Raw genomic sequence first — 12016 nt, forward strand, 5'->3', positions numbered from 1 at the left:
TTTACAGGAAGACTGAGTGAGAGAATATGAAGCAATGCTACTCTTTCCTGTGTGACTCAGTTTTATGACTCAACAGTTGCAGATTCGCTTAAACAAAGAGGCAGTTTCTCTCCATTCTACCATTGCAACTAAAGGGAGAACAAAATAACAAACAATCTGTCAGCAATCAGGCGTTTTGGCTCCAATCATGATGTAAAGTAGAGTGTTAAAGTAATCATACACCCACGGTGCGGGGAATTTAATCTGTAGAAGAAAGCAGCTGCATTGCTGTCAGTAAACCGGATCATATCAGCAGCGACCACTTCAGAAGTGTTTGGATAGCCATGAGTATGACTGTTAAATGAAACCAGCAACAAGGAAATGTATGATAATAGTTATAGTTATGATAAAACGGCTAACTTTATTTATCGTGTATAGAGGTGCATGAATTGCTTGCGTAGGTGCCGACGGAACTGCGTCGATTTTGGAACGTTTTGGAATGGATTTATAAACTGGTAGGAACACAAAAAATGCCTCAGCAGTTTTATTAGGACCAGATTTAACCAAGATAAAGATGCTCATGATGCTCGTACATTTACAAAAATGGGAGCCGAAATTAGGCATTAGATAAATAAATTAATGAAATAAAATACTCAGTCATACTCAGTTTGGTGGCAGTGTGCCATATCTTTACACTTTTGTTGTTTAGAGTTTTTTTTACAATAGGTCTAATTTTTTTTAACCCCTTATGCTCCATGATTTTCATTACACATTTAAGACTACTACTCGACTACTAAGTTAACAGTGGGGAAAAAGCCAGGAACTACCTGTGGTTTAAATAAGTTTAAGATGTTATTGGTGGATTAAAGTATTATTATGTTTTGTATATTTACAATATATATTTATTATATCATTATACATGTATTATATATTTACATATATAGTTTAGTAGTAATATCTCTGATACACTCAGAAAATTGCCTGCATATGATTTTAATCAAATCAATTTTATATTAAATATTCTGAATCCTACCAAAATAAGTCAATTGAATTGTGTTGAAATTTGAGGTGATTTGGGAAGGCCACTTATTATGTTCTGCATCATTAAATGCTTACAACTGATTGAATGTAAAATGCTTTATTCCTAATATTAATAGTTTTGAGAAGTATTTGGCCTAAAAAATGTTGGGAGGGATGCAAGGGATGCAGGGTAAGGCAGAATTAGAAAGCATTATTTTTTCTCTCTTTTGAAATTTCCGTTTCACACAAAGCTGGTGTAGGTTTACTGATTGTTTTGAAAAATAATTAAAATTACTGTACTTGTAGACATAAAGACACATGGTTCCTATCACCAACACTGTAATGTTTCTGTGCAGTGAACAATTTCACCTACATTCCTACCATTGCATACCGAAATAAATAAAGAAATATTGTAATTCTTCTTTATTTATTTTCTAAGGAATAGTCATGGAACTGAATGGGTTTGTGGGGTCAAAAATTACACCTGTAATATTAATTACCATTCCTTCATTTTTTTTAAAGCTGAAAGTCAGTGTCTGCTTGTAGCTGCGAATTAGTGCTGTGGTTGGTTGGTCAGCTGTCTGTGCGTGTTAGGTAGACAGAGTGCCTTTGTTAAAGGCTGCCGATGGTTAATCAGTGTAAGTGAGAGGTCGCTCTGTGAGAGCCTGAGGGTGACACACGTGGCCTCTGGGCTGTCAGTCAGTGGGCCCGTCTCGCTCAGGATGCGATCAGGGGGGATCAGAGGGCCGGCCCTGCGGGGTCAAATGTGAACATGCTCCGATGGCTGCAGTTGAACTTTGAATCCTGAATGGCTTAAGGCAGCATGTTTTTCCAATATGGCCTGGGCGGAAGTCTGATCTTAATCTCTGAGGATAGAAATCCAATTTCAAGGGAGGTTTGTAGTCCGTCTCCCCTCCCCCTGTGTGAGAGAGGCTGACGGCAGTGTGCCCTGTCTGATATGAGCCTGCTTCAAAAGCTCACGACTGGCATTTGCAGTCTGCTCTCCCAGTCTTGATGATACGATAGTCCAGGAGCATTTCGACTGTATGCTCAGATCAGATTCGACCCTTCGATAAGCACAGGTCTTCACAGAATGTGGGTCTTTTTCACTTGGCTTGAAAGAGGTCTTTTAATGAACGACTTAACCTCATTTTCCTTTATGTGGGTAAGTGCTCTCGGAGTCTTAAGAATGTGACAGAACGGATCAGAAGACAGCAGGGTGCCTTATCTCTCAGACAGGGCATCAATCCATCTTCTTTCCATTTATCAGACTTCTCAGTTTCATCTCATCTGATCTCTCAGCCCATAGCTGGGATAGTGGTGTCTAGGTGGTTTTCCCAACCCTGGTTGTCTACAGTGCAGATCTAATGTCTGCTATGTGAAGCTGTAGACGCGAAGAAGCTGCTCAGGTTGTTGGCAGTGCAGGCTGCAGTGTAGCCTTGAATAGTCTGAGCTATCGTGGTGTCGTCCAGTCTTAACCCTTTCCTCCCGAGACTAAAGTGTGTGACGTTACTGCTTTCTACTTTTTTAGTCCATGCTATGAATAATGTGACTTTTTATATAAATATATAATATAGGACTTTCTTATAACAGGACAGTCTACTATCATTAAGCACTTTATTAGGAACTGCTTTTTCATTCAGTTATTTAAGAAGCCAATCATGTGACAGCAGTGTAATGCATAAAGCCATGCAGATATGGACCAGAAGCTTCAGGTAATATTCACATCAACCATCAGAATGGGGGAAAATGTGATCTCAGTGATTTTGAGCTTGGCATGATTTTTGGTGTCAGACAGGCTGGTTTAAGTATTTCTAGAATTGCTGTTGGGATTACTCTTGGGATTTTCATCAGAACAGTCTTGAGTTTACTAGAATGGTGCAAGAAAGAAAAAACATCCAACAAACGGTGGCTCTGCGGATGGAAACGCTTATGTTGTTAATTATAGTTCCACTTCTGTCGGTCAAGAACAGAAAGCTGAGGCACAATGCAGTAGGCATAGGCTCAAAACTGGTCACTCAGCTAACAGCATGCATCCAACGAGTCAACCTGCCTTATGTCACCAGTCCAGACTGATATAGGTGGTGTAATGGTGTGGGGTATGTGCAGCCCTTCATTGCCACAATTTACCATCTTCTAATTGCTACGATCAGCATGATGATGCATCATGTCCCAAAGCAAACGTCATCTTATGCTGGTTTTATGAACAGTCAGTGTTCCTCAGTGACCTTCCTAGTCACTGGATTTTAATCCAATAGAACATTTTTGGATTGTGGAATAACAGGAGATTTGCAGCATGAAAGTGCTCTTGGAAAATCTACTGGAATTGCATGAGGCAGTCACATCAACATTGACCAGAATCGCAGAAACAGCTTGTGGAATCCATACCAGCAAGAATTAAGGCTGGTTTTAGAGCAAAGAAAGGTTTCACAGAGTATCAGTATAGTGCTTCTAATAAAGTGCTCTGAGAGTGTTGTCCAATGCTCAAATATAAGTGAAAATTTACATTTGATATACAGATGTAGTCCTTAATGAGATTTAGCATGCTCATTACTCATATGTACATGCAAACATTTGTATAGTGATGAAAAAAAATAAAGGAAGCATACCGAAAGCTCCAATTGCTCTTGCTCATACCTAACATGGACACAGACATGAATAGCAGTTAGACAGAACCTCGCCAAGATCTTTTAAAAGTAACGCTGGTGAGACTATAGGTTTGGTAGGGTTAATGTCTGGCAGTGCAGTGGGCTGAGGTAAGTTATGTGATACAGTACCGACTGACAAAGACACAATGTCTGTGACTGACAGGCTCGAGTTCTTTTATGGGCCACCAGCATAATTATCTTAATGCGATGTGGAATGTTGGTGGTAGCTGTTCTTTTTTTCACTATTGTAAATTCTGAAAGAGTAATTGATGTACTAAGGAGTAATTCTGCTGTAGGCTGTTTAAAGGAAAGGGAGAATGTAAAAGGAAGCTAAATTGGGCTATATAATCTCTAACATGCAATGTGTACATGGACCTGCACACAAAACACACACGCCTACTGTAAGACTGCAAAAAACTGTGCAGTGGGGACGGCTATGCTGGACCAGCCCACAGCCACACTGCAGCTTTCCAGAGTGATGTTTCTAATCAGCACTGGGATTCTGCTCCAAACTGGGCCAGACTGGAGAAATGAGACACAAGCAATTTTGCTCAAATCAAAGTAAATATGCTTGTGGGGACATGATTAAGGGTTCAGAAACCCCCAGTGTGTCACTGTAGACAGCACATAAGCACGTTGATTTAACCCATCCTTTTCCCGCAGTCGAAGATGAGGGGGAGATGAAAGGGGAGACAGTGGGCAGATTAAGAGCAGCTGGAGACCCCACGCAACAGACAAGCATGAGGGTCATGGCTATTAGCAATGCAGCGCATTCTTGGAGCATGCACAGACTTTTACATGCTTTTAGCATGCATGTATGTGTCGTGTTCTTATACGCACATATATGTAATTGATCAGAGTCTGGCATTCCGGTATGGCTTTTCTACAGTAACCTAACCCATTTGCTCAGTTATTTAGAGTTGAAAGTGCTGAAAGTACCCAAAACATGCCTGGTGCCTTAGTTCTAAACAGAGCTGCAAAGCTAATGTAGCTAACAAACAATGAATGAAAGTTCTTCCATTTAAGTAACCTCAAATAGACTTTCTTAGGTGGATTCTAATCCAGTATATACTGTGTTATCTATACAAATGGACCAAAGTATGCATTCAGGCTGCTCCTACTGTTTTAGTAGTTAGCAACACAAGCTAACTCAAAGCTAATTGGTGGGTATAATGCTGCGTTCCATTTGAACTGGGAACGCTGCGTAACAGGTGGCTATAAGCATACATTACTAATGGGCTGTATTAGCCCTGTAGCTTCAGCGCAAAACTTCAGACAGCAAACATGCCTTGGCGCAGGAAAGCTGAAGATGAAGATAAAAGTATGATATTAATTTTCCCCCTAAATGATTGCATTTGCTCTTAGTAACTATGTGGTCCAGTGACTGGGAACCCAGGGTGAGCTTGTGTCCACCAAAAACTAGGGGTAGAGTTTGAACAGAGGTCATTCGTATCATCAGTAAAGATCTTTTGGCAACAGGTGTGGCTTTCATCGTCTGTCATTTGCAGCTGCTGATGTTATTAGCAGCCAATGGGACTTTAAGTAGCAGGTGTTGATGTATGTAGTAGCCAATCAAGCTCTAGAGGCAGGTGGAACGATCATGTTCGCCCAATAGGAGTTAAAATGTTAAAATGAGCTGCACATTTTCCTTTACTTATTTATTTGAAAGCTCTTCGCTTGGGTTGTTTGTGTCCAATGCATGGTAGCTATTTGACCCTCTGTTTTTGTCAAATGTGGTAAACATGGACTAAAAGTAATAAGTAGTTTTTAACAATTAAACCAACAACTTTGTGCTGTTTTGCCTGCGCAAATTAGTGGCTCTGTGGTGTGGCTTTGAAAGGATGTCTTTATTTGAAGTGTTTTCCACTGCTCATTACTTAGTCACCTTTACTTCTCGAGTGATCTGTGAGAGAAATGCCAAAGCTCTCCTCCCCCTCACTCCTCGACCCTCATTTGCATTGGCTCCTGACAGCAGGAGATTGCATTACCCATTGCACAAAGAGAGGGCGGCCACGAGAGGAGCCTGTCTCCCTGTTCCTCTTTAAGCGCTAATAGGCTTTCCTTTATGGCGAGGACAAATTGAGAAACATGGCCCATGGCTAAGATGACAGGGGAAACAGCATATCCAGTGTAACGCCGGCTGCATATATCGCTAGGAAATGAAATGAATGCTGATTGTGTTTCCCTCTGAGGCCGCTGTGCTAGTGCAAGCATTTATATGAGGCTCCAAACATGCAGAGAGCGCCTAGACGTCAGTTGCTCAGCTCAGACAGGTAATGGCTGAGGAGATGTTGAATGCTCAGGTATCAAACTGCATTTTCCCACTCCAAATGGTTTGTTTTCTATGAGCCTTTTTGTTTCCGCTGCTATTTTTTCCCCCCATTTGCTACACTTCACAGCAGATTACCATTTCCCACAGCAGAAAAGGGACTTATTCTTACCTGAGCAGAGTTTAATCTGTGAAAGGCAGATTGCATTGTCCTCCTGCCATTGGATTTTGGTGGGAGAAACCTTTGCAGTAAACTTTCGCAAACTATCTGTGCGGTACGAGACGCTGCATATGCTAGATGTTTTTGGGTGCATGTGGCTTAGATTTATTGGGTGTGGTACTAAACAACTGTCATTGTTTTTACAGCCTCTACAGTTGGTGAAAACGGGAGAAGGACCTGCCTGAGGCTAAAAGTTTTTGTCAGACCAGCAAGTAAGTTTTATGAGGGCATATGGGAATTTTGACTATTTGCTGTAATTGCATAGTTTATCAAGATTGTAAATTGGCTTGAAGACCACCATGCCTGTTCTGATTTTCATCACTGTTTTGTGTTTCTTTCACAGACAACTGTGTGAAAACCGTCAACGTTCATGACCGAGTGTTCGATGTCAATGACAGAGTGGATAACTCTATAGAGCCAAGAGGTTTGTATGGTTTCCTCATCCATTCTACATTAAGAGTGCAGTGATTCAAAATTTGAATAAATGCGATAGATACACTGGTGACTCGATACTTCACATTCTTTAAAACAGCAAACATAAGTAAAGACTGTGTGCCTTGTGTTCATATATTACTGTTTAAATGATAATGTTTGCACAACCACATATGTATCTACATAGTTCTGTCTGTACAAAAAGGACAAACAGCTAATAACAGCTGTATCAGAGATCCCCATTCTACATGACCCTTTATCTCCATGTTTATAGCCGATATTTGATGAAATTCATTTAAAATCCACAACTTTTGACACATTTCTTTGTGCCCTGTGTTGTAGACAGACTTGAGTGTAAGTTGCTGCTACCTGGATGTTTTGTGGTATTTCCATGTGCATACTCCCAGTTCCTCACTAAAGCCTCACTAAATCTTCTCTCTCCCTGTAGATGATACGAGCCATGAATCAGCTGAGCCGTCCCGAGGTGATGTCAACTCTGCTGGGAGTGTACGCATGGCTATCCCTCTGCTAGCCTCAGCTCTGCTGCTCTTGGTCTCCGTCGTATCATTATAGCGGACCCTGTGAGAGCAGTAACATGTCCCAATCTTAACACGCTGGAGGACTCACAAAAGAGCACTTTTAAGTAGACATCGGAGGTCCTCATTATCTTGATGGAGATTCAGAACATGTTCCTCTAACAAGAAGAGGCCGAAAGTGTTCTGAGTCAGTGAGAGGGAGATTTTCTCATTGGCCAGTGGCATTACTGGGTGGATCCTGGTGGATTTCAAGTAAAATATACCCTTGTCCCTCAACAGGCCTTCGAATTGACACAAAGAAACCATGCATATGCTCACACACACACTCATATATACCCACATGCATCTTCTCTCCCTCATGGTCCAATACTTCACCCCTCCAAGGGCTTTTCCTGGAAGAGAGGGTTGAAAAAGAAAAAAAAAAACGGACAGGACTTTTTTTGGGAAGACTGATTTCTATGCCTCCAACTGACTACACTTGACAATGTGAAGAAGTCTTATGACAGAGCAATGGAGGACTCCGCCATTGAGTTTATAAGGCCACATTATGTCAAAGAGATCTGTCCACTGGAAATGTGGGCGATGATTTTGAAGACTACGGACACTGTTTACAGGCTTGTAGAGCAAGTGGATCCAGAGCGAATCTTCTATCAAAAAAAGAGACAGAATGGGTGATTTTTAATAGGGCAAGTTGCTGAGGACTCTTTCTCAGAGGAATGGTAGTTTTTCAGGAGTTTTCTTAGATAAAGAATAGGCACTCATTTTGTACATTGTGTACAGTCATGGGAATAAGAAGTGGATGCTGTATTGTTGAAGTGAATTGCTCAATTCAAGTGTAGTAGATATACTGCTATTTTGTTATAGAGTTTGGAGCCTCACTGATCGGCTGTTTAAGTGAATATACAATTTTTTTTTTGGCAAAGCATTTTCTCCCCTATTTATTGCTCAGTCCTTGTGCTCCTCACACACTGCCGCAGTAGCCAATAGCCAGGATTCAAGAGGAGCTGAACACAGAGGCCTATCTTCAGCACTAATTCAGCGTAACCATAATCCATGCATTTAATCTGGGACACCCCTGCAGACTGATGTCTGATGTCTGCTGGACTGTCAGTTATTTTAATCTATTCTGAAACAGATATCAGGGAAGAACAGTCTGAGAAGGTCATGCCATGCTACCGTGTTTGCCTGAGGTTGTTTCAATGCAGAGCAAATGAGTCTGTTTAATTGTTTAACTGGGGTCCATTTATTGACCGTTTTATTGACAATTCTGTCTGCTCTCTCATCCCGGAATATCATTCACATCCTAGTGTGTGCTAATGAAATCGCGCCTAATGTTAACCAAACAATAAATGTAAATGCAGTGCATATCAAAGCAACGTGTTTTCAGGGAAATTTTTAATGCATAGAGTGAAAGTGTAAAAGGGGTTTCCTTCATTTCTCCACCAACTTTTGTTTCAGAAGCTCTCCTGTTGCTGTTATTTCACTTGCTTTTAGAAACCTGGTGCTGAGCACGGCAAACATCACCTGAACACTGCTCAAACTGTGGCAGAACGCTTGCTGACAAAGAGTTGCACCCATCCGCGGTGGCAGCTGACACCCTAACGTGATTTAATAGCCTCTTTGATGTTGTCCAGAGTGTCAGGCATGCGGGCCACATACTGCGGCCTCATGTGGGTCATTTCTGGAATTAAAAATCGACTGCCGCGTGAGAGCAGCTCGGTGTCCGGTTCAGCTGCAGGCTAGCGTTACTCTAGTGAACTTGGGCGAGAGGGGGGAAAGACGAGAGCTCCTGCTGCGATCAATAGTAATGGGCTTCACGCGTCAAGAGAGGGGAAAAAAAGCAGGATAAATATTTGCTTCAGTCGCTGTGCTTACTGATACAGTTCTCCTGCATAGACACGGTCACAGGTTACCATAGACTAGACATAATACTTTTAAAGCTTGCAGGACTCTACAGCCTTTCCTCTACAGTAGATTGGGCAGCCTAGCACAGTAAATAGGCCTGAGGATGACTGGTTGGGGATTAATATGGCAAACAGCTATAACATAAAACTACTACCATCACTTTTCAAAAAGTTAACACAGGAGCATATGGATCCTAATATTTATGGATACTGTGTATCCGTAGGTTGTCTATGTGATATACAGTGTTAGAGCAGTTACATTTTGTACCTATGCCTAGAAAAAGAGCAGAGGAGAACTAAAAAACATTTAACAAGGATGATGTTTAATATCAATGTTCACTGCTCATTCTTTTGTATTTGACACTAACGTCCCTGTTGGTATGCTGATTTCACTTGGTTTGCATGGTCCATTTATTCTGAATAGGATGTTTTGACGTTTAATAACCTGCCTTATCTAACACAGGCACCTAAACCTCTGGAGCTGCTGTTTGTGGACGATGCACTGTCCCTATACCACAATCATCTCTCTGCCTACCCAAGCCAACCAGTCTGGAAGACTTTCTTCCAATCCTAGCGTACACTCTTAAAAATGAAGGTGCCAAATAGGGGTTTCGGGAGCTATGCCATTGCAATGGTTATGAAAGTGGTCTTCGAGGACGTCCTAAAGGTCCAGATTTTTGCCATCTTTTGGAATTGCCAGTTGGATTGGAGTGCACATTATGATCGTCTTTATGATCCTGAGGAAGTTTAAGACCCACAGTCTTCTAGAACCTTTAAAGCACGGATCTTCAGAAACTACTTAAATGGCCATAACAAACATTTTGATGCTTATTTGCCTCAACACAGATTAACTGCAGAAATGACCAATTTTGTGTTGAGATATGCCTTTAAAATAACAGTGCTCATAATCATTTACGCCTCCACAAGTACGCTGTAGTAGTTAGACCACATAAGCTGCAGAATTAACATTGTATTTTTCAGTTTGAACCATTCAGGGACCTTCATTTAAAGAGTGTATGTGTAGTTCTACCCAGCATGACATCTGACATCTGTAGTTCTACCCAGCATTCAAAAATCTGAAATGACCCTGCATCCAGAGAAAAATCCTGGTGCTTATTTATAATAAGAAAGAATCTTTCTTGTAACATGACCAGATTCAGGAAACACAATGTAAACTTCTTCTTTTCAGTGTTGACTGTGCCTACATTTCATGTCTGTATACTGTATGTTGCGAGGTGGCCCCCCAAATTCCTTTTGTCATACGCCGTTGGAAGTGCTTGCTGAGAAAAGGAATGATACCATGATATGCTGTTCTTGTCTTTATCTTGAGTCTAGCATGAATCATTGTGCCTCTGTATTTTTTTTAGGATCCCTTTTTTCTAGCCTGGACCATTTCTCCTCTGCACCGTGACATTATCTAGCCTACACGGTCTAGATTTTCAAGCAACTGTTTTTAGCCACTTGACATGGACTATCATTCGCCTCGGCAGTTAAACTTCGCTTGGCCGTTGGGCCCCTGTGTTTATCACTTTCATTTGAGTGGTGCTCCAGCCTCCCTGATGGTGCAGCATTTACCTGCGTTATGTTAGACACACATTTTATATCTTCAGATGCCATTGTTTGTAAATACACTTGTCGGAGCAGCTAAAACTAATTACAAGAAAAAAAAAATGATGAAATAAATCTTTGTCATTGTTGTAAACGTCGTCTCTGTCACTTTTTTTTCGCAAATCCGAGCCATGCTTCCTCTCAAGTTTCAGAGCCAAAAGCTCCTTTAAAAAAAGAAAGTTTTTGGCTGCAGTGGTTGCCAAGGTCACTAGAATATTTGAGAAGAAAACAAATGAAGGGAAAGCACTGAGAGGGGGCACAGGGCGTTAATCCCTTGCGAATAAAACAGCGCCACAGTGTGAACAGTTTGACGGAGGCTCAGGTCACGGATAATCCTGTTCCAACCAGATCCTATTCCTCACATCCAGATTACACTCTCAATGGACTGCTTTAGTCCAGAGTTGTTCCTCTACATCTGTAATGGCTAACGATTTCCTTCACAGGTCAGCAACTCATATTAAATCTTAGGGCTACCGATATATGGCATATTATTTTTTATCTTTATAGCTCTGTGAAGGTTGTTTGGAACTAGGCCACATAAGAACCATTTCTGGTGGCTTGAAAAACATTCATTTCTTCGTATTCTTGTAGGGTTCTTTAGGAACCTAATCTCTATCTGATGCATCTGTAACATACAATCAATTACTCTGCATACTTTAACCTGTACCCAGTAAAAGCAAACCATTCTGACTCAAACCTCTGTTGTAAAGTCATAGTCAGTGTTTTTAGTGAGTTTTTCATTCTTTTAAAGATGCAAATTAATGCTTTCACAGAGTTTTAAGTTGTTAATTAATGTAGAAATAGTAGGTATGTGTCTTTGGTTGGTAGTGAAAGATGCTCAGGTGGTGTATGACAAGTCTATTTACAGCTGTTTTTTTTTTTTTTGGAGGGGGGACTGATAAAGCTCTGCTTTTACTGCCTGGTTTACAGCAGCAGTAAAAGTGTACCAAAGCTAGTTGCACTCAAGATTCTTCATAACTTTCAGCTGTATGCAATAAGACAATCAAACAAGAACAATTTAAAAAGCTCAACACAATCACAAGAACATGCAGTTTCTCCAAATTCAACACAAAATGCCACTATTACTACTGCAGTCTTAGAATTATTCAACACCTTCATGACAAGCGTCTTTAGTACTTAGTAGAGCACACATTTGCTGTTATGACCTGCTGCAAACATAATGCACAGCTGGACACAAGCCTCTGGCATCGTTCCATGGCCTACAGTCCACAAATAGTAATCTTGGGTTTGTGTGCTGCAAGCACCCTCTTCAAATCCCACCAAAGATTTTCTATGGGGTTCAAGTTGGACGACTGCGGCGACCACTATAGAACCTTCCATTATTTTTCTGAAACTAAGCCCCGGTGAACTTTGACTTATGCTTGGGATAAGTGTCCTGT

At 41.1% G+C, this 12016-nt stretch overlaps 1 protein-coding gene across 1 annotated transcript in view; it reads left to right on the forward strand.

Annotated features, from left to right (window-relative positions):
- efna5a (ephrin-A5a) overlaps positions 1-10674 on the forward strand; it is a 56471-nt gene extending 45797 nt beyond the window's left edge. Inside the window, exons 3-5 of the mRNA XM_072662375.1 lie at positions 6283-6348; positions 6480-6560; positions 7017-10674. Of these exons, the coding sequence (XP_072518476.1) occupies positions 6283-6348; positions 6480-6560; positions 7017-7141 (272 nt within the window). The 3' untranslated portion in view covers positions 7142-10674. The remainder of the gene's footprint in view (positions 1-6282; positions 6349-6479; positions 6561-7016) is intronic.
- Positions 10675-12016: the final 1342 nt, after the last annotated feature.

The sequence above is a fragment of the Salminus brasiliensis genome, chromosome 18 (assembly GCF_030463535.1).
Source record: "Salminus brasiliensis chromosome 18, fSalBra1.hap2, whole genome shotgun sequence".
NCBI classification, from domain to species: Eukaryota; Metazoa; Chordata; class Actinopteri; order Characiformes; family Bryconidae; genus Salminus; species Salminus brasiliensis.